The sequence below is a fragment of the Myotis davidii genome, unplaced genomic scaffold (assembly GCF_000327345.1).
Source record: "Myotis davidii unplaced genomic scaffold, ASM32734v1 scaffold330, whole genome shotgun sequence".
Taxonomy (NCBI): Eukaryota; Metazoa; Chordata; class Mammalia; order Chiroptera; family Vespertilionidae; genus Myotis; species Myotis davidii.
Genome location: NW_006283770.1, coordinates 968,066 through 992,178, shown reverse-complemented (window position 1 = coordinate 992,178; position 24,113 = coordinate 968,066). Strand labels below are relative to the sequence as shown.

The window sequence follows — 24,113 nt, the reverse complement described above, 5'->3', positions numbered from 1 at the left end:
ACACAAATGGGCTTAAATCGGTTGCATGCTATAATAGCCAAGTTAAAGATAAATATTAAAAAAATGACTAAGTTCATATACATAAATATAGTAGTTCTGACTTTTCTTTTAAAGCTATATTATAAGAGTTTACTTAGCAGAAATTTCCTGATTCTAAAACAGCAATTTAAAGTCTCCTACCTTTTAAGAGAATCCTAGCAAAACAATATTGTTGTTTTTATATATGATCTCAAGAGTGGAATAAATGGAAATTATATTAAGCGTTTATAAACCCTCAAATTTATAAGCTTAGATTCATTAAGGGAATTGGAAGCATCATCCATCTCCATTTTCTCTATCTAGGGATTTCTTAACACGATCTTCTCTAAAGCTAAATAGAAAAGGCTGTCCCTAAGGTCAAATGAAGTAAATGCAGTTCAAATAAAGTTCATTAATGCTGAGAGGAATATTTGCTAAGTCCTACTGACAAAACTGTGGCCTGGTTTAACACTTCACCACTCGATGACCTGATAATGGTCCTACTACAGTAATCTTTCTAAACTGCAAAATTTTAAATTAAGTCATAATATAACAATACAAAAGAAAAGAGCTTCAAAAATACATATAATTGAGAATATCTAAAAGAAATAGAAATGTGCATGAAATACATGCTATGCAAATATCTATTTCTTTTCCTCCATTTTTATATTTAAAAATACAATTTAAACAAATATCATACTAAAGCTATTGAGTGAAAAGCTTTAAGTTACAACAACTTAGTGAAAGGAAAAAAAAGGTATATTTATGAATGGCAAAGAACCTAAGGTTTTAAATATTCCTAAATTTCTAAATAATGTTGATAATATAGACAATTTCCAAGGTGCTAAAATGTTAATTTTGTTCATATGTATGTGTAATATTTATTTTAATAAATGTATTTTCATCAATTTTGAGTAGTAACGAAATCTTTACATTCAAAACAGCAAGTCTTAAAGGATTTTCTTTTCTTACAGTACACAGAAAATTTTTCAATCTCATACAAATGTTTATGTCTATTTAAATTTTAAATATTAAGGACAGTGGAAGAAAAAAGCATGCCATATCTACTTCCTGAGCTGTTGTTTTTTTTAATATATGACACTCTGACTTTTAATAAAATTTAGAAAATGTTTAAGTTCTTTTTAGGTTTGATATAAACAGTGCTTTCCTTGCACTGGAGGATGGTCTCATGTTTTCTTTAACATTAAATAATTTTAAACTAATTAGTTGAATAAAACCATTTAATACCAAATAAATGACTGTAATTAAACTGGTTAAGTCCATTTTATAATATTGTATCTTAAAGGTTAAATAATACTTTAGCTAAAGTAATTTAATCTAAATACAATCAAATATATTTTACAGTTTTTATATATATCAGCTTAACAAAGTATTAAAAATAAGATTGGATTTTTACATTTTCCTATTTATTATAATAAATAGCCTTATCCATCATAATTATTCATCTCATTTATGGATTCACTGAAATTTATTAGCCAGGCAAACCAATTGAATTTTGAGGATAAAAGTTTCTTACGGGAAGCTGTTTCTTGCTAGTTCTGGATACCTTAGTTCAAGAATTTCCTCGTCAATACAAGTTGTTCTTTTCCCAACCAGACAGCAGGAGGTGCTGTGTGAACACTGAGACTGGATCTTATTCCCACCTCCCCTCCCCCAGTACACAGAGAATAATAGCATGATGCTTTCAAAATATTCATTTTTCAGCAGCTTATGACCTGAGATAATGAGCCCAGTTCTAAACTGAAACCTCCCAGTTAGAAATGCAAAACCTAGCTCTTATTTAACGTGGTAAAATGTATACTTGACTTAAGATTAAATGCAAAAAGGATTCTAAAAATATGGCAACTCCATTTTTATTTTTTAAATGTCATCAATCATTCTGTTTTGCGACGTGAATTCTACTTTGAAATAAGTCAGAGTCCCTGTAGGTAGTTATAAAAATATCAAAGTCTTCACACACACTCACAATTATGGAATGGGTATTTAGAAATTAGAGGAGAAACTTTACTTTAACCTAATTCAAATACATTAATTCTATTTCTATACTTTCAGGTTCAGAAACATACAAATTAAATAAGCATAAATGAGTAAGTTACTCTTGACATGAAGTTAATTTACCATTTTATTTCCCAGAATACAATTAGTTACATTTTAGCCCAACTTCTACAACAGCAATTTTGATTGCATACCGGGCAAAAAAGAAAAAGAAAAAAAAAAAGGCTGAACATTTAAACCTTCAAATAATTTATGAGCTATTCATTTTCTTATTTAAAGTAACTGCCCGTAGAATTTCCACATAAGAAGTTGCCTTTGCTTTGCACAGTATGTAGCAAGAAAAGATGAGACATATGACATCCCATAGCAAAAGACAGATACAATTAGTCCCATTATTGCTGGCTTCAGGATTACAGAAGAAGCATTTTGGCTCTCAAACAGGCACTGAGCTCACAAAATACATGTCACAGTTCTTTTATGACACGATGCCAATCATTGCTCCTATACAATCAGGTACATTTTAAAACACAAAATTAAGCAGTTTTTAAAGAGGGATGACTCACCTGTTTATAGTATTTTTTTGCAGACTTTAAGCGTTGGTACAAGGCCAAAAGAACTCCTTGGATGTATATCTTAGCTCCTGAGGGGCTGAAACCTTCTCCCTTAGAGACCCAAACTGGTCCCCGCAAAGGTGTGATGGAATTTTGCAAGCATTTTTCAAGCAGAGGAACTATGCAAGAAAATAAGGGAAAATAAATTCTTTTGACTAGACGGAAATACACTGCCTGGAACACAGAGCCCCAATAGCAGAGCTAACTCTTAACATCTATTATTTATATCTGACCTAGGTTAAGTCTTAGAGAGGCAATTCCTGCATAACTAGTGGCCACCATGAAGGATGTACTTATATTGAGACACCCCCCATGCAAGACTCATGAGCGTGTGAGCACACCTGAATAGTTCTGAAGTGTGCCTAACTAGCTGCACAGAGTGTCATGGTGTGCACTGATTGCCTTATCTTCTCATTTATCACAGATGAGTTGGAACCAACCTTGCTGAAATCTACTTGCATTGTCCTGATAAAATGGTAAGACCCATGTTGTTTCTCTGTATAGCTTCCTGTAGAGGAGTCTATATCCCTAAAACATCACATCTGGAAATTATTCATAAAATATACCTTTATCAGCCACCCTACTCAACTCTCCATTGCTATTGCTTAAATAACCCATAAAACAGGGTGGCAAGGCTGTTTAAAAGTTAAAGGGAGGCTCTTAAGCAAGCAGTTTATCATACCTTTTTGTTTTTAAGTTTGGGAGCTATACGCTGGTGAAAGATTTGGGAAAGCTATTCCAGTATGCGCTTTGTAAACAGAAGATATTTACTTGTGGGTCTGTATTGCAACATCCATAAGGACATAACAGACATGTTTATACACTTTTTCACACGATTAGCTTATGAAGTCTTTCTAGTGTGAAATAGTCAAATAACATGGCAGCTAGATAACATTTTTCAGGATTTAATCTCCCTCTAGAAAACACAAATAAAGAAATAAAAAAAATATTTTAGGCACACTTGGGAACCTAGAGAAATACATATATATTTTTTATTTTACTTGAACTTTACTGGTGTATACATGTAACACAACATAAACATATAAAATAACTATATAGCTTGGTTTCCTTATCCTGATACATGTTTTTACTCAAAAAGAATTTGAATGGATCATCAGCAAAGAAGACAGGTCCATGCCATTGGTTATGTTATATGTTGCATATTTTATGCAGAGAGGCTGAGCTAGCAATCTGGAAATTGAATTACAATTAGGTTCAGCTGAGCTGCTGAGCAACTGAGTTATGCAAATGGCCTTTGCTACTGGTATTCTGCTGAATTTTGCTCTTAGTAAAAAAGTTCTGTATTTGATGGCACTAAGTTCTGCAACTCTCTACCAAGGTACAATTTAAATTCTTTCTGATACATTCAACACTAAGAAGAACATTGGAAATAGAGTTTAAAGATTTTTCTAAAACTACTATAAATAAAGTTAAAAGGAAATTATGTCCCACTGACTATTTAGACATCTTCAGATATGAGCATGAAATTCACTCACCCAGCCTAACAAGAAATTCCTAAAATCCACATATTGAAACCACCTTATACTCTTAGAACTGAATTTCTCTATAAATTTTATCAAAACGAACACCTCAAACTTTTTAAAAATATATAAGATCACACATATTATACAAGAAATAAAAAGTAAAAGAGAAACTTATTTTCAGGATCATAACTCTTTAATCTTTCAAAAAAAATGTATAATATAAACCCATCTTGATTACAATTTTTCCTAAAGAAACCTAGCCTCAGAATTATCAGTGCTTTTAGTTAACTGCTACACATTCATATATTACTGTGTATTATTAGATTTTAATTTGTATACTTTTAATTGGTACAGTCATTGAACATAGCACAGTTTTGAGCATGGAAAGGCATACATGAGTAGCTGTTAATTAAGTTAAACAAGTTAAGAAATAGATAATAAACTTGAGTAATTTACATCCTGGATTTAATCCTGAATTGAAACCCGAGAAAATTTTATCAGATTCTCTACCCTTTTAGCCTTATTCATCAATGCCTGTGTCAAAATGACTTTCAAATTCTTTATGTCAGACCAGGGGATTCCAAAGAAAAATTTCATAGGTCTTCTAACACAAAACTGCTTTTTTTCAGAGTTTGAAACCTCCATAAGAATTTAAGAAAAAAGAATACAGCTTAGAAAAAAACACACCACACAAATCATATCAAAATGCAAGCTGTGTCAGAATTGATATTGGATGGGAAATAGCTCCCATGCTCCACATGATTTATATAATTAGGAATACTGTGCAAACCAGAAACAGTAAAGCAAAGAAAGCAGTATTCACAAGCAGGTTCTATAAGGGACTTCAGAATCTGCTCTGAACTTGTTGAATAATCTGTTCAGTATTCCAGAATCTCCCTGCTGGAAGCAGGGTCCTCATTATAACCACGAGAGTGCTAATAAAGGTTAGCCTCTGAACTAGGGATTAGAAGGCTCTTTCTTTTTGGAAGCTGCAAACTAGTAACTTTGATGATCTTCTTGAAAAGGAAGACAAAGCACACTCCAAGAACAAACAATGTTTCCACTAACTAGGAAGGTACAGAAAACATAAGAAAATGATACGCCTAAGCACTTAGAAAGGAAGTATAAGTGTTAATATACTGAAAAAATAGAAAAAATAAAATCTATTAACCATTTAAAGAACTCTCCATAAAAAAAAGCATTGGCCTAACATGATAGTTATAAAACATAATAGAAAATTTGATTTAAAAACTTTACTTGACTTTTCAACCCCAACTATAGCTTTTAAGGTCAGAATTATTTTTAAGCATTTTAATTAATATTCATATTATTCTATACCAAAGAAGACTCAGAACTATTAACCAAAGGTTTTTTTCTTTCATGTAGAATTCTCCTTTTCTCTGTTTCTAAAGCAAAAAATTTCATTCTGTTAAAGAAGACTATTGCATAAGGATTTGCAAGAAATAAGAGCAATGGTTTAGAAAGGATAATCATAAATACTTTTCAACCTTGGAAAGAGCGTAAACCTAGATGTTTCTATGGGCTAGCAAAACCCACAATATATACATAATGAAAAAAATGTCTTTCCCAGAAAATGAACTCCGAGATATTATTTTGTGTGTCCTGCCAAACCATGAGGTTCTCCTTCAAACTGCTGCTCAGAAATAATGCTTCATTCAAGAAGGTTAGCTGGCTTCTATTCCCATGTTCCATCAAGACTTGTGTGCATAGCCACATACAGCATTTCCCTTACAGTGGAAGTTTTTCTTACAGGTGTTCTCCCTATTTTCTCCTATTTACATGACTGTGACAAGAATTTTGCTTCTCTATAATTTTAATATTTTCATTAAGCAAATCCTCGACATTTTTATTAGATAAATGGTTGGAAATTAATCACTCCTTAAATTTATCAACATGTATAGATCAGTCAAATGTGATTTCATTGAGATCATTTCTACCACTGAAAAGGTGAAAAGTTATATGGATGATCACTTTTTACACATTTTGTTTATATATTTATACAATGTTACCACTATGGGGCACTTTGAAATTAACCTGATAGTTCCAATGGATTTGGAGTTAAAATTGACAGTGCTGGGTAAATAAAATCATGTGACCAAAAAGAGTAACTTCACTAGCTAGAGTTAGCACTGAGCATATTGGGTAACTAGATCATATGATTAAAAGTAGTAGCTATATCAATTTCATAACCATCAACCTATACTTTTCTCACTCATGCTATTCCATTTCCTTTGCATCTCCTCCTTTTTTTCTACCTATTAATATATTCTCATCCTTCAAGGCTCATATAAAACACTATGTCCTCTGGCAAAACGTCCTAAGAGCCCTAGCTGGTTTGGCTCAGTGGATAGAGCACTCAATATACATATATTGATATATATATATATTGATTTAAAAGTCCTAAGAACTTTAATTAATTGCTACCCCCTCTGATTCCCAGAGCTTTGTTTATACTTTTATTTTTCCCTTATTGATTTGTATTAGTCCTTACTTCTCCCCTTCCAATTCCATCGTCCAGTAAATCATTAACCCTTTGTGGTTTTAGGTGTTGATATTTTTCAGTTTTGTAAAAGCAGTGCTCAATAAATGATTACTGGATGAATAAATATAATTTAGAAATATACTTTAGAAATATACTGTGGAAAGTCTTTTAGATAAGTTTTAGTAGAATAAAAATATGATCAAAATTTGATAAATAAATGTAAATATACCAGAATTTTGAAGCAAATTTAAGGTATGTATGTATGATGGTTTTATTTTAATTTTCCATTTAAAATTATTTTGAAGACTAGGAGGAAAATGAATATAAGAAGAAAACAATATGATTTGGTAATGAAGCATTAACTAGACAGAAGGCCAGAGGTGGGTATTTTAAAAGTCCTTGGGAAATCTTTATGTCCTTTATCCTACCCTGTCATAAATCATGCTACCACGGGAAAAGAGACACAATGAAACTTAAATAACATAGAATTAATATTAGATTAAGGTCAAAATAGCTATTTTAAATAATAAAGGTAATTCCCTCTAAGAACTCCAAACACAATGAGTTCAAATGCTATTCATAAGAAAATAAACTGTTAAGCCTTCAAGAGGACTTTATATTAAAACCACTTCATCACTGATACGAAGCTTAAATTTATTTGGATTTATAATGGGAACAGAACAAGGATGTTTGACAAGGAGCCAAAAATGCCTCTAAAGAGAGCATAATGGAACTTACCAAATAGATATAGACTGGAATGATCTACCAGTTTCTATACCTAGGGAACATATAGCTCTTGTCAACATCTCATTTGAAGAGAGACACTATATCTAGTACATTTGAGTCTACTATGGAAAGCTAAAAAGATGATTTTTTATTAAAATCATTTCAAAAAGCATTGGAAATTGTCAAAGTCATTAATAACCTGCTTCCAGTTATAAATTAAAATTCATGCCAATTAAATATCCAGAATCGTAATTTATATAACATTATAATTTTCAAAAAAATATATAATTTTCACATTTCAGTCAGATACATGAGACTATGGGGGGCGGGGGACTAAAAAGAGCACTGCCCAGAGCATAATTATCTACAAAGAAATTTCTATATGCTCTTTGGCAGCAAGTTTTAGATCTCAGTCTCAAAAATACAGGGCTATTGTTAACAGGATGTCACTTGGAAATTTCCCACCAATTCGATTGGAATTTATATTTTAATGAAGTTTTCTTAAAAAGTCTTTTTTGAATGAAATAAAGTGAGTTTTTAAAAGATACTAAGACTTGAGTGCTTCCCATCCTGAAACTATGCCCAGAGGGAATCTGAGCTGGTGTCAAGCTATGTGTGTGTTTCAATGCTCCTTACCCAGCTGCAGGTAATAGTTGAAAAACTCTGGGTCCCAAAGCAACCAATAGATGCCACTCAAAGGCATGGTCTGCTGGGAAGGTTGGAGGACGGAGAGCATACTGTCTCCTATTGTTGCTTGATTTATATCAGTATGTTTTCATTCCAACACAACCAAACTAACAGCTGCTGTGTACTTTTGTTTACATGCTATAAGTCAAATCTTATTGTCCCTGAGGTCCTTAGGAGAAAAGATTTAGCAGTCGTTTTCTTAAATACCAATGCCTACCCAAATTTGGATTTTTCCTCCACTGAACAAAATGACAAGTACACAATTGCTATACTTAGCGCAATCTTTCACAGCTGCTTTAGTTTTTCAGTGATCCTATCAAACTGACGGCATATTGCCTGTGGGGTCTACAGTGTTTTAATACTGCCGTAAGAGACATTGATTTGTAGGATGGGATCAAACCGAACAGGGATAGATGTACTGGGGAGAGGGATTTCGTAGGTCATATTGTTTCTACCTGAGTAAAATTTAATTTAGACATTGCGACCTTTACAGAACACCTGGCTATTTTAATTGCTGATGTGTGGGTGAACGTTGACACTGGGGCTTAGGAAGTATGAAGTCTTAGGAAGTCTCCTCTATTTTGAAAATGCAGCCTGAGTCATGTCTTTTCTTAGACCGAACGAAGTAGCTGTGCATTAAATATGCTGGCACATCTTCTGCTTGAGCAAGTGGACCGAAATGGTGTGAATTGTTAATGCCTTGCTGCTTTGGTTCACGGCTTGTGATTGATCATTTGTAACTATATCTACTCCTTGTTCCATGAAATCAAGTATGGAGTAATGGGTTCATCAGATTTTGGGGTTAAATTGAGAGTGAAGAGGTACTGTGTGTGGAAATAAGAGTTGCCATGTTCAGGGCTGGCCTTGTAACAGCATGGAATCTAAAGGCGATATTCAAAACCACTTCACTCATCATACGCTTACTGATTCTGAATAGGGCCCATTTGCAGGGGACATTTGGTAGTTTTCCAATACGCTTTATGCCTCTTTCTACTTCCACCACCATGCACATCTTTTTTTCATACACCCCCAGTAGCACATTGGTGGAACAGGTCAGCATACACAATTCATTTATTTAAATAACTTGATTTATACAAGTAGAAATGAGCTAGGATTCTATTGTCTAAGTCTTGCCTTTCCCCTCACCGAAAATAATAGTGTGTGTGTGTGCCTTTGAAAATACAAGTATTTTGTGAACTCAATTTCTTGGGCTTTTTAAAATATTTGAAATGTAGTAATAATGTAAAAAAAAAATGGTATATGTACAACCTTAAGGTTGCTTAAGGAATGTTCAGAATTAACTAAATATAATCTGTTTTTATGTGTCTATGGTCTATATACCAATACATAATAATAGAATACATATTACCAACTTTTGGAAAATTTAAAGAAATGTGAAGTATCTTAAAGTTAGTTTTGGAAAGTACAATGCATAAAACTTAATAAGTAAAACCAACAAAAATTAGAAGTAAAGGCCTTTAGAAATGCCATTTTATAATTGCTTGCTGTAATAAGTGACACATTTTTGCATTATAATTTTAATTACTATTCAGAAAGTCTTAACCCAAAGTGTGTTAATTGAGGCACCAATTAACTTTTGACCCAGTAGGAAATAATGTAATAGAAAACATAGTAAAACAGAAACAAAATCAAATATACATAGCACTTATACATATAAGTAACATTCAAAAGCAATCTAATTATAAAATGTCTCAAAATTGTACTATTATGTTGTAAAGTCACAACTAATACCAATTTAAAAAATAAAAAATATATAGCTAGATCCCCTTCTTTCTCTGTTCTTCCCCCCGGCAGAGAGACTTAGGACAGTGATGGCAAACCTTTTGAGCTCGGCGTGTAAACATTTTGAAAAACCCTAACTTAACTCTGGTGCTGTGTCACATATAGAAATTTTTTGATATTTGCAACCATAGTAAAACAAAGACTTATATTTGTGATATTTATTTTATATGTTTAAATGCCATTTAACAAAGAAAAATCAACCAAAAAAAATGAGTTCGCATGTTACCTCTGACACGCATGTCATAGGTTCGCCATCACTAACTTAGGAGATGGATAATGTGTTTTATAAAACTTTTTGGTGTCCTTGAATGCAAATGTTAAGCAAACAGATTATTTGCATTTAAACATTTTATGTAGGATATAAAATATACATATACATATATATCATAAAATTTATATTTTAAATATAATAAATAAAAAAGTCTTAATAGTTTCGGCAATTAAAATTGAGGGTTCCCTTTGACATTTATTTCTCCATGTTAGTTTCTCAAAAGAAGAATCTTCTATAATTAGCATTTTACATATTGTTGTCTATGATTCCATCTTTCTTCTAAAAACTCTTAGGATGAAAAAAAACAATCTCCTGAATCATGTTCTTTTACCTGGAGAACTTTGTAATAACTAATGTTTATTAACAGGTAGTAACATTTAGGTTGTTTGTTTTCATTGGCAATTATGCTTATTTTAATGATTTTTACAATTAACTTTTAGAGCCAGTGAGAAGTCATTAGAATCAGAGTAAAATTTTTGGTACTGGAGTTCAAAGACTGAGATATAAAAACCAGAAAGCAATAAGACAAACTTGAGGAGAAGTAGAAAAAAGGAATGATTTGATTTTTTTTAATTACATAAAACCTGAAACAAGTTTAACCCAATAAAACCTAGGAGGGATAGGCATAGCTTCATGCATATAAAAGAGAATCTATGTTTTAAAGACTTCAAAAGGGAATTTCTAACAGATATTAAAGCGTTTGTGAGCAGATTAGACTCTGAATGTTCATATCACACAATTCTGCACTCATATATTTAATAAAAGATGACAGTGATCCAATTATAGTTGATTCTCTAACTACCACTAAAAACATCTTTGTAAATCAATTCTTAACAAAAGCCTTAATATTCTCTATAGATCAAACGATAGAAATATAAATCACTGATTACTTAGCATTTTCTGTTTCTGCCCAAGCAATAAGTGTACTTCAAGTCTTATGCCTGGAAATCACTAAGAGACACTGAAGCTATGTCTCAGGAAGCCCAAAACCAAGGCAAGGTCAGAGGGAGTACAGACTCAAGGAGCGTCTGAAGACCCCTGAACAGCATCTTTTCTACACAAACGTGCTCTTAACTGGCTGCCTTTGTCTATAGCAATTCGTCCTAGAGAGATTTAAGGCCTGATTAATAACCACAAGCACTTGGCATCCTTCTTCAGCAAGAGACACTTTTTTACATTTCATAAAATTTGAGGAATAAAGTTATATGGGAAAGGGACCCAAAGGAGGTAAATATACTTAATTTTAAAGAAGATATTTATCCATAAGTTTGATCTTCTTCCCTGAAAAGTTCGAGAACAGATTATAAAATGAATGGTTTGTGAACCCTTAGAAAAATAAACAGTAATCACTGGGACCCAACATGGGGTAATTTACATATTAAAGGAATATTTAATGAGCATGGAGAGAAACTCTTGGGAAAATTCCCTACATGGGTCTTGAGATCTCCAATACCAGCATATAACTGTCATTTCTTCCAGTGGGAAGCAGGTCCCAATAGGCTGCAGCTAACACCTATTGTCCTCTAGAAGGAACTGCTAAATCTGTGTGCCTCTTCCCAGGTAAATGGGTGTATCTGCAACAAACTAGGAAAACATCTAGGGTCTGCAAACCTCCCTGGTTAAGTCCCATAAAATGTATGAGACCTTGTTTTGAAATATTTCCATTTAGAAGTGGTAGAGAAGTATGACATTTAATAACCCAAACAAGCAAAACAAAGCAAGGACCTGTGAGAGTTTTATGTTTGTTTGCTTTTTAACCGTGGTGGTGTCTGGCAGCTTACATTGGATTATGCAGATAAATGTACAGTTTTATAATTGGAGTTTTGTTTTTGTGTGTTTTTATTGCCAAAGGGTCGTACACAGAAAATAGGAAGGTTGGCCAGAAATTTTATAATAGGCAACGGCTATGTAGAATTTTAAGCATGATGGGTCACAAGCAACTAAATGCAGCTGGGATTGTTTTCCGATAGCCTTGGCCTTCAGAAAGTGCCAGCCAGGGAGGGGTGGACGATGGCTTTAGTATACCAAAGAGTGGAAGCCCTAGCACCCCTAGCTGGTCATGCTTGCCTTACTGGGAAGGCTGCTACAGCCTACTCTTAAACCACGCAGTGAACTGAGGGGAAGTATGAGATTGCGATTAGATCATTTTAGGCATTGGAAGGTGCAACATTTGCTGCTTTTCTGTTTTGTAGCCCAATCTGCAGGCCAAGACTTTAAAGTATAATGGCGGCTGAGTGCTGCATGTGCTGCAGTGAGGTTCTGTCTTTAAATTGCCAATACCAGGCCAATTGGCAGCACCAGGTCCCCTGCCTCAGATTCTAGCCTTCATTGTGTTATTTCAAACTGCATTCTGGGCCAAAAAGAAACTATGGATGAGCTAACCTTAGCTTCACAGAGCCTGTCCACGGCGTTTAAAGTGACCTCTACCAACCCAAGTTGGCTCTAAATTTATTTATCACATAAATTTTGACCATGGTTCTAAATTTCAGAAACCCACACTTCAGCTTCACCCACAAAAAGGTGGCAGATTTATTATAAAAAGAATACTCTGACTTCTTCAGTTAAGTTAGAGAAACAATTTTGATGGAAGTATTACAAATCTAGGAATAAGATTTGCTAAAGGAATCAAGAAAAAAATAAAGTGGTTTAAAAATTCGTTTCATGTGGACTGAAAGGTCCCAGGCTCGATTCCCGTTAAGGGCATGTACCTTGGTTGCAGGCACATCCCCAGTAGGAGGTGTGTAGGAGGCAGCTGATCGATGTTTCTCTCTCATCGATGTTTCTAACTCTCTCTCTCCCTTCCTCTCTGTAAAAAAATCAATAAAATATATTTTTAAAAAAATTGTTTCAATCTTACAGACACACAGATACAGAAAACAAATTGATGGTTGCCAAGGGGGACATGGATGAAAAAGATGAAGGGGAATAAGAGGTACAAACTTCCAGTGATAAAATACATAATCCAGGAGGAGAATGTACAATGTCGGGAAAATAGTCAATAGTATTGTAATAATATGGTGATGGTGGTTACTGGATTTATTGCAGTGATCACTTCCTTAGGTATATAAATGTTGAATAACTGTTGTACACCTAAAACTCACATAACGTTGTAAATCAACTATAATTTTTAAAAATGTTTAAAGAATAAAATAAAATATTCTTCAATCTTATGATCAGAATACAGCAGTGTATGCATGGAAACAAATAAAAGACAGGCTTATTTAGCTGGGGGAAGAGAGAGATTGCCGTAGAAAAAAGAAATATTGGATCTTGGCACACACGCCTGGCAGATATGAAAAAGAGAAACTGAGGTCTTGAGGACCAGGTAGAAAGGTGCAGGAGACACACCCAACTCTAACTGCTCTTAAAGAGGTTCTTACAAAAAGAGAAAATGTTCTAATTCTTACAAAATCAGAAACAGTAACTGGGGCCCCATGAAACCTAACAGGAATAAAAATAAGACCTTGGAGAACAAATTCAGAATAATCCCCCAGAGGAACCAGAATCCCAAATACTGTCAAGAGGTGGCAATTTTTGTCACAGATAAATAAGATCAATTAGACAATCTCTTTTGAGGGTGGGATGATTATACAAAATGCACATAAAATCTGAACAAATTGGAGAAGAGATAGTAGGGAGATTTGCATAAAATACTAAAAAGGAAAGGTATTTAGTGAACTCCAAAAATGAATGGGTCTAAGATTAAGAAAAGGCAATGGTGAGATGAATTATATTACAGGGATCCAGGCAGAACAATAACAGATCAGAGTCCAGATCAAATGAGATGTTGGATGGTGGGAAAATACATCCTGGGTATGATTATTTAACTCGGGGAGGTGAAAATGGATAAGACTGGTTTGAACAAAGGATGCTATTGACAAACTTGGAACTTATCGACTTTATATCTCTCACTATGAGAGACCAGGCAAGAAAAATATCTAGAGGAAGATGTTAGAAAAACAGAAGTGTGGATCAGAAAGCAAAGGGAAAGTAAAAGAAAAAAAAGAAAGAACTCCACTGCAGCAAACGATGCAGCCCTGAGCCTGTCAGAGAAGGAAACTTTCCTAAATTGAGCAGGAGTACAGTAGAGGCAAATCCTACAGACTGTAGCAGAAAAAGACAGAATCATTAACTCAGGACCAGGTGCATTCAAAAACTGAGGAAAACCATGTCTTCGGGAGGAAATGGCAGTAGTATTGGTCCCTACTGGGCCCCTATTAAAAGGAGCCTCAACAACATGAACGGCTAATGCAATTCAGAAATTCACTGAAAGCTATTCTCCCATTGAAACCGATGTGGAGACGAAGGGAAAGCTGAGTCCGTGAAGTATGTTTCTTAGGCTTAAACAGTTCTCTCACCACAGGCTGTGACAGCAGCCACTGTGACCCAGGATTGAAAACAGTGCCCCCAGGACATGGCGATGCTGTGCCACACAAGACAGGGCCCATCGCCAGTTCAGCACGGGGTCTGGAAACATGGAACTCAGAGGGGAAAGGACATTAAGATGTTTAGGACACTTTACAGAAGGAAAAAACAGTACCTCAAACAAGCCCTTGTGACTCAGCCTGCCACCAATGTAAATTTCCAAAGTCGCAAGGATGCAACGTTCTCAGTGCCCTCTTTAAGAATAAGAATAATAATAACATTAGCAGCAATAATAACGATGTTATAATGCTTACCAAGTCCCCGGCACTTGTTGTAAGGACTTCACATAGAATTCATTTAGGCCTTACAACAAGCTATTAAGATAAGTACTCTAATCTCTAATTTTCAGATGAGAACGCTGACTCTCAGAGAAACAAATCTGTCCAAGGTCAGACAGTAAGTGGCATAACTGGAACATGAACTCTGGCTCCAAAGTCAGAGCACTTAACCAACACTTTGGGCAGCCTCTTAGAGAGAGGACACAGTGTGCCCTGGTCAGTTCCCCCTCAAGACGTTATCAATACATAGTACTATAATTAATGCCTTGGTGGGAGATTGCTTCCCAGTCACAGGTCATAGGCCCTGCTCAACAGCATAAATCAACTAGCTTCTTTAAAAGACTGACATAAAGAATGTTTTCTCGTCTTTGCCTTCCTTCCCTTAGTCTCTACTATGGTCTTTGTCAATGGTGCCAGGGGTCTGGATCATGCCAAATACAGGATTTTGGAAACATCATTTTGCTAGGAATGGCCACATTAGAAACTGAGGATTGCTGTTCTGAATGTGCTGGGTGTGGTTCTGATGTTGTGATTATCTTTCGGTTCAGTTGGAAGTAAGGCACATGATAAAGCTGGTATAGACCCAACTCAACTTCTGAGGTCCCAAGGGATGACACCCACAGCAGGAGCCCAGACAGTAGCAACTGGAGAAATTCCCGCTTAAACCAGGCATCTAGAAACCATCTGGATGACACTGGGAAGAATAAAAAGTAGACAGGAACTTCATTTCTTTGAATTTTAACCTACGGGGTTTGAACTTTTATTGGATTTTAACTTACAAAGGTAAGATTATTTGATTTTTTCACTCACTTCTGTGTAGACTTTTAAAATTTATATTTTAATTTCTTGGAAAATTTTATTCTTGGAATTTAATTTCTTCACAAAAAAATTGATAATGGGCAAGAGTTAACACGCAAATTCAGAGTATCTCTATATTATTGAAATTTTGTGACTGAAACACATTAATCCTGTCATTTGATCTCACTGCAGGATCTGAAGAAGTTGTCAGAGAATATATAGCTATTTTGGATATTGTTGCTGGGCATATTTGAGAGTGGGAAATGGAATAAGAAATGAATGTTCAGTGTTTAATAGCATGACTTTGGAGCCAATTTAATTACTGTGCTATTCTAACTCAGTATATTCTAGGGTAAATTTCATATTGCCCACCATGATCTAGAAGGATCCACAAAGGAGCAGGATTTGGTTATTGGAATAGCAGCCTCTTAAAGTTCACCATACCTAATAATTAAGCCAAAGTTAAGAGAACAAAACTTGGGGTGGTATAAGGGGTAAAGAAAGTGTCATTACACAACTCCATCTAAATCTGGCATTAGCTACATGTGTTCTGCAGTGGTCACTGTGCTGCAATAATACCAGTTAGCTCATATATGATTGCTGAATGGGGGAATGATGTCAGTACTAAGTGAAAATTTGGTTGGTGAATATGCGCTTTTCTTTGGCAAAGGAGGCCAGGAGAGTAGGAGTAGAATTTTATACTTTAGCAGGAAAGAAAGACCTTCCTTTGAATGCAGTTCCGGGGTTCCCTTCCTGGAAAGGTGCGCTCTTGGTCCTGCATGACTCTGTGGGAGTTTGGCTTCCTCTGTGACTTCCTTAAGGGAAGCCCCACTGGCTCAAATCTCCAGGTAGATTTCCATCTGCCTTGTCTCACACTCGAGTATTGCTCCTGTGCAGCTTTAATATCCTCTGAAGCAGCACTCTGTTTAAACCCAGGCTGTTTATATTACCTCCTAAGTTAATAATTATTATTTTTAGTTGTATTCTGGTTTTAAAGATGCACAGGTTTTATGTTTTGTTTTGTTTTTGTAATATATTTTTTATTGATTTCAGAGAGGAAGGAAGAGGGAGAGATAGAAACATTAATGATGAGAATCATTGATTGGCTGCCTCCTGCATGCCCCTCACTGGGGATCAAGCCCGAAACCTGGGCATGTGCCCTTGACTGGAATCGAACCAGGGACCCTTCAGTCCGTAGGCCAACGCTCTATCCACTGAGCCAAACCAGCTAGGGCAAAGATGCACAAGTTTTGAATGGTCTTCCTCAACTCCATTTTTCCCATAACCCTATTATTTTGGTGGAAATCTTCATGCATATATTATGTCTCAGTAGAAATGTTGTACCAGCATGCTGACCACATATAGTAATACGGCATCTTTACTAATGGTAGCTGTCTTCTACTATAGAAAGAATAGATCTATAAAGAAGCCACAGCCAAAGAACTTTTCCACATGTAACAAAATAAATTTCTTTGTTAAAATCTTCTATTTAGAAACCTAAAAGCACAAGCAATTTTCAAAACCCATGGAGTGTCAAAGGTTTTACTAGACTTGATAGAATGAAGTAGTTTAATATCATATCGACTGTGTTCATTTCTCATAGTATACGAGGAAACTTGCAAGTATACCTAATTTCAAAAAAGAAGCAACAGATAGAAAATTTTTTATATGTATTCGTTACTTTTAGCCCTTGATACAATTACACTTCTAATCTATGCTTATAAATAAAAAGTAATTGCTATGATCTTAATATTACACATTATTAAATGACTTTTTCTGATCCAAAACAAAGCAGGCAAAAAATAAAAATAAAAAAAGGTTATACATCAAATCAGAGTATTAGCATTTGTTTATTTAAATTAAGAGATAACTTTCATCTAACACTTGGCTTTTCTCAAGTTGAAGTTCAGAAAACCATCAAACATAAAAGTTTAGGGAACTCAATCATTTGATGCACAAAATCATACTAACAAACAAAGAAGAAAGAAATGCAAAAATCTAATGTTAAGTGACTAGGGTGCTTCAGACTGGAAGTTCCTCCGAAAGGATTAGCTTCTTTAAGTATTTTAAGTCCAGTGAATTTGTTATGCTTCCACATGTTAGTAGCTGCATAGGCTAATTCCAGCTGGCATAAGCTTTTATAAGTATGCAAAAACACAAGGCAAGGCATGCATTAAAATGTGATAATATCACACTTCTGGGACACGGGAGCATGAGGCATGAATCCCAATGCCTCTGGCATCCATGAAGTATCATGCCTCAGAGTCAGAGATTTTTCTGTTTGGGTATTTTATTATACCACATTTGGAGAGGGGGGAAAAAAAATCAACTTTCTAAATATAAATCTTTCATCTTAACCAGGGTTCTTATAGTTTCAATTCTAGCAATGAACTCAAATCTAAAATTTTGGGTGAGTTGGTAATAATTCAAACTAGATAGGGTCTTAACAAAATTATTTATTTATTTAATCAATGAAAGTTTAAGAGTAATTATAAAATATGGTTGATCACAAAGAAAATTTTAGCCAGCATGATGAAGGAAAGGGATAAAAATGCAAAAAAACCCCCCAAAAATCCAAGAAATCAACTTTAATAATGATACTCCCCCACTCCTAAAAAAAAGAAAAAAGGTTTTCCTGTCTTACATATGTCTGTGCTATAGAGTGAATGTTTGTGTCCCACACCCCATATATTAAAACTTAATCCCCAATGAGATTTGGAAGTGAATAGGTCATGAGGCTGAAGCCCTTCTGAATGGAATTAGTGTCCTTATACAAGAGACCCCAGAAATCACCCTTGCCCCTTCCACCACATAAAGACACAGTAAGAAGAATGAGGAAACGGGCCCCTCAGCAGACGCTGATCTATTGGGACCTTGATCTTGGTACCGTTCTCCTTAACTGTGAGAAATAAATGTTTGTTGTTTAAGCTACTCAGTCTGTGGTATTTTTATTATAGTAGCCCTAATGAACTAAAACATGCCAAAATAAAAGATTCCCAAAATCTTAATACCCTTTCATGATTTCCCTTTGTACAAGAAAGATATATTATTCATGTTATACTTAAACTGTTTTATTACATCTGTTTTCCTTTCAAATGTATAAAGTAAAAACAAATTATATAAATGTCTTTCACAACATTAGCATCTAGTTTACAAAATCTTTGCCACTTACCTTTTGAAATATCTTTAATTTTTCTGCCATACAAATCAAAAAGAAGTCTGGCTGGTAAATTTAGGTTCATCCTCATTGTGCAAGTATCTAAAACCTACACAGGAAAAAGAAAACTATAAATAATTTATCACAGTGAACTCTGGCTAAATTAAATACACATTTAGAGTCCTTGCTATACTCATGGCAATTAACAATTATATCATAAAATGAAATTTAATGATTTATAAAATATTTCCAACATGAAATCAAAAGGGAATTAAAACTGTATCTTAAAAATACACACAAATATTAATAAAAAAAGAGAAAGAGATGCAACCAGTATTAAAAAGTTGTTACATACTATTTAATAAATGAAAAAAGTCTGGGGGATTTTCTATTATTCTTACTATTTTCTATATTTTCCATTTATTTGACAAGAACAAAATATTACTTTTTAAATTAGGTTTTAAGGTACTCTCTTTAGTGTAAATTCTTTCCAAGTGTCCTAAAATAAATTACAAATGTAGTTTGAGCACAGTTCGCCTTGTAATTTGTGTTGTTCAGGTACTAAAAAATGGAATTAATAAACCACATTTCAAGGTTTTCTATGAGCCTGGGTCTCAAGGACCTCACTTTTCATAGTCTCTAATTTGCTCAAGCTTTTCCCTTAATATGTTAATGTCTCCCTGTAGCCCTTGTAAAGGTGAGACAATCATCTTTCCAATAACAGGGAAGCAAAAGTTAAACAAGCAAAAGTTAGAAAGTTTTACTCATAAGTGAGAAAAATTAAAGTAACAGAGAGGATGGAAAGAAAGTATCCGGTAACCTGGAGCAGGTTTCATTAGGATTTTGAGAGTGACTCCCGAAACAGAAAACTCGCCCTATTCCTTTAAAAGCACATAATATATTCCAAATCCGAATTGAAAGTACCTTGTCTTCCATTTTCACTACTCATTCCTATAACAAGCATGTCAAACGCAAAGGCTAACACGGACCAAATAAACAAGGTTGAAGTTAATGTGGGCCACAAAAAAACAAAAGCTTCAACTTTCATAGAAACGTAGGTTTATTTCGATGGAGGCATGCTGAATATAAAGGGCTGAAATAAATGCGTCATCGTTAACATAAAATAGAACATTTGAACAAAAATGAATGTTTTTTCTTGAACATTAACTTACCAGACACTGAATAACTGCACAAATTAATAAGCATAACGCAAATAAACCTATTTTTCTTGTTCTCCGAAAGCGAAATATTTCCTGTTGCGCACACCAACCAAGTCAGTCCAAGACTGATGACGTTGCAATCGGCTGCTAAAATATTCGCTGCTAGTATTAGTGGAGAGAAATGGTGCGCCTGCGCGTGCGGCACGTAAGGGAAATGAATGCAACAGGATGATAGTAATCAGTCATTAGCGGACGTTGTAGTTTGTTATTGATAATTACGTATAACAGGATATTGTAAAAATTAAGTTACGAAATTTTTATTAAAATGTTTCTTACCGTTATATTGGTTGGGCCACAAAAATATTCATTGTGGGCCACATGCAGCCCGCAGGCTGCGAGTTTGACATGCTTATTCCTATATTATACTACTGGCTTTGCATAACCAAGAATTACTGAAGGACAATTTCATTGTATGGTTGTATGGCAAAAAGAACATTTTCCCATTGCTGATACCACTCCCCTCCATTTCTGCCCACTTTAATTGCTACTTTAAAATTGAAGCCGGTAATCCTAGTCCTAGCCAAACAAACTCATTTTCCTTGTGACAATGGGCATATTAAACAGTTGAATATATATATTGAGGCAAATTTGTACTTTCTTTTCAGTTTGGGGAACAACTTTCAAAGATTGTGACTGATCTGGTTTATCCAGTGGCTGCCTCAAGTGCTGTGTTGCATTCAAGTGGCAAATATTTAAGTGACAAATTTAATTTGACAAATTGGCCTTTACTGAATTCTATCAGATGTTCTCTAACCCTGCACGTGACCAATAGTGTTCCCACATGCCACATACTCCCATGGGCATTCAACGGATTGTGTGTTTCTTGCACAATATCTGCAATCCAGAGTTTGGGGCAATTCTTCAGAAACTATGTATTGCTGCTATTTGTGTTTTTCAAATTTACAGGAATTATCTTGCACCCTTTAATTTATGAAGGAAATATTCACAAATCAGTGCTCCACCTGGATCTACAATTAGTCCCATAGGCCCTAAACAGATGCAGCCTCTTCCTTAGGTTCCCCACATTCCTGACCTTTCCAATACTTGTGTTTAGTTCGCAATCTCTTAATTTTACAAATCTATTATTTAAAAGTGCAACAAAACCCTTTTGTACAAATCACATTCCCTTGTTACTAGTGAAGGTTCAGATATCTAAATATTCTCCAAACTTATCATTTACCAGTTAAACTAAGTAAAATATGAGCTACTTAAAGATTGTCCAATTTGCTTTATTTAAAATCTCAATGATTTAAAAATTATTTTTAAAAAGTAGTAAGTAAAATCACATGGCTTTCTAACCCAAAGACTCCTCTTTTCACTGTGCTTAAAAATGCCAGTAAAAATGTCTGTGCAAGCCCTAACTGGTTTGGTTCAGTGGATAGAGTGTCGGCCTGCTGGCTGAGAGGTCCCAGGTTTGATTCCAGTCAAGGGCATGTACCTTGGTTGTGGGCACATCTCCAGTAGGGGGTATGCAGGAGGTAGCTGATTGATGTTTCTAACTCTCTATCCCTCTCCCTTCCTCTGTGTAAAAAAATCAATAAAATATATTTTTAAAAAAATATATTGGTGCAAGCCAAGTTTTAAGAGTTACATGAGTTTGAAAATTGGCATTAGAAATCAGATAGTAGAAATTAATAATGCACCAGCCACCAGGTCATTCTCTCCCACTTTCAGAATGTAAGATCCTTGCAGAATTTAAACAATGTCAAACTTCAATAGTCGTTTTCTCACAGTAAATCATTAGTGGTATGAATTAATATCAATATAAATTCCTGTCAAATGCCCTGGAATGAAACCTTTACTTGCAAGGTTGTTCTTATATTTATCAATTGAAAAAGAGTTAATAATGCCATCTTGCGATAATATTAAGGTTTATTAAAATAGCATTTCCAACCCTCGCCGGCTTGGCTCAGTGGATAGAGCCTCGACCTGTGGACTGAAGGGTCACAGGTGTGATTCTTGTCAAGGGTCTATGCCTGGGTTATGGGCTCCATCCCTGGGGGCATGCACAAGGCAGCTGAACAATGATTCTCTCTCACCATTGATGTTTTTATCTCTCCCTCTCCCTTCCTCTCTGAACCACAGCTTTTGCACCAGCTGCGTTCTTTGGTGGAGGAGAGGGGAGTTGGGGGCAGGGCGGGGGTGGGGGGGAGAGGAGCGGTAAGGCAAAAATCTCTAACCTGTCCTACAAGGCTTCAGCTAACTTAATGTACAGAAAATATAACAGTATTCGCTATATAAACCCAAGAAGCAAACCATTGAATTAGGAACCTACAGAAGAATTTTAGAACTTTAGCAAGCTGAAAACTGAAAGTGAATAGATAATTATGAAATTAACTCATTGGATTACTAAAAATATTTCACCATTGGCAATTAATTATAGTTCTCCAGTAAAAGCTCGCTATAATTTATCATCTATATTTTGAGAAAGGAAATCTGTTTTTACATATAGTCGTTTTCTCACAGTAAATCATTAGTGGTATGAATTAATATCAATATAAATTCCTGTCAAATGCCCTGGAATGAAACCTCTACTTGCAAGGTTGTTCTTATATTTAACAATTGAAAAAGAATTAATAATGCCATCTTGCTGTAATATTAAGGTTTATTAAAATAGCATTTCCAGCCCTTGCCGGCTTGGCTCAGTGGATAGAGCCTCGACCTGTGGACTGAAGGGTCGCAGGTGTGATTCTTGTCAAGGGTATATGCCTGGGTTACGGGCTCCATCCCTGGGGGCATGCACAAGGCAGCTGAACAATGATTCTCTCTCACCATTGATGTTTTTATCTCTCCCTCTCCCTTCCTCTCTGAAATCAATAAAAATATACTAAAAAATAAAATAAAATAGCATTTCCACTAATCTGTAACTGTTAAACTTGTTAAAATATTACCTTTACAAATTCACATTCTGTTAATTTCTTACAGTCTACGTTGTAGAGAGCCCTGCAGATACTGAAAGTTAAAATCATCATGCTGTAAATCCAGGCTCTTCGTGACAAGCCCCTGGGAAGAGATTTTCCACAAACTCCCTTTAGTTTAATCTATTTGATTATAGTTCTGGGAGTTATCCTCTCCTTCCATTCCTGACTAAAAACACATTTCTCACTGTTCTTTGGTGGAGGAGAGGGGAGTTGGGGGTGGGTGGGGGCGCGGGGGGAGAGGAGCGGTAAGGCAAAAATCTCTAACCTGTCCTACAAGGCTTCAGCTAACTTAATGTACAGAAAATATAACAGTATTCGCTATATAAACCCAAGAAATATAAACCCAAGAAGCAAACCACTGAATTAGGAACCTACAGAAGAATTTTAGAACTTTAGCAAGCTGAAAACTGACAGTGAATAGATAATTATGAAATTAACTCATTGGATTACTAAAAATATTTCACCATTGGCAATTAATTATAGTTCTCCAGTAAAAGCTCGCTATAATTTATCATCTATATTTTGAGAAAGGAAATCTGTTTTTACATTTTTTTTTTTGCTAACAAAGACTGTCAAATACATTATGAATTTTCAAAGAATTAGAATGTAATAAAATGTACTTGGCATAACTTTCTGCTAAGACTAACATTTTAAAATGACTAACAATAGAAAATATGATTATCATTTTAACCTGAAAATACCAGGAGATTGGGCTGAATTTATATTTACCTTATTAAGTAGCTTAAAGGTACTTTTCTGTATAAATCCTGGAGATATATTTACTGGCCTGTTATTTATCTTAATCTCACAAAACTAGATGATAGAATGTACACCAAATCTAGTTACTTGCTCTTACTAGTAATGAACATGACTATGATTTTTAAAAGCAATTATTTCTTGTGAATTTGAAATGTAGGTGTTCTGACATTTTATTATTAAAATGTGAATGAGAAGTAGGTAACTAGAGGATATTTCCTAGATAATCTATTAATACACACTTCTTGGATATTTTATACTTACTTAACTGATCTCTTAAGAATAATTAAATAGCCCAAATTACTTTTACATTTTTCCAATTAATAACAAATAATTTTGTTATTTTTGTTTACTTTTTAAATATATTATTTTGATGTATAATTTACATGAAATAAACTGTATCCATTTTAAGTACACCATTCAATGCAGATAGAAAAAC

The 24,113-nt window shown here is 34.6% G+C and overlaps 1 protein-coding gene across 1 annotated transcript in view; it reads right to left on the bottom strand.

The window, feature by feature from the left end:
- The window catches only part of DCDC1 (doublecortin domain containing 1), a 162,780-nt gene that overhangs the window by 97,310 nt on the left and 41,357 nt on the right, over window positions 1–24,113 (bottom strand). The window contains exons 6-7 of the mRNA XM_015566272.1: window positions 18,793–18,886; window positions 2,598–2,764 (exon numbers count right to left, since the gene is read on the bottom strand). Of these exons, the coding sequence (XP_015421758.1) occupies window positions 2,598–2,764; window positions 18,793–18,886 (261 nt within the window). The remainder of the gene's footprint in view (window positions 1–2,597; window positions 2,765–18,792; window positions 18,887–24,113) is intronic.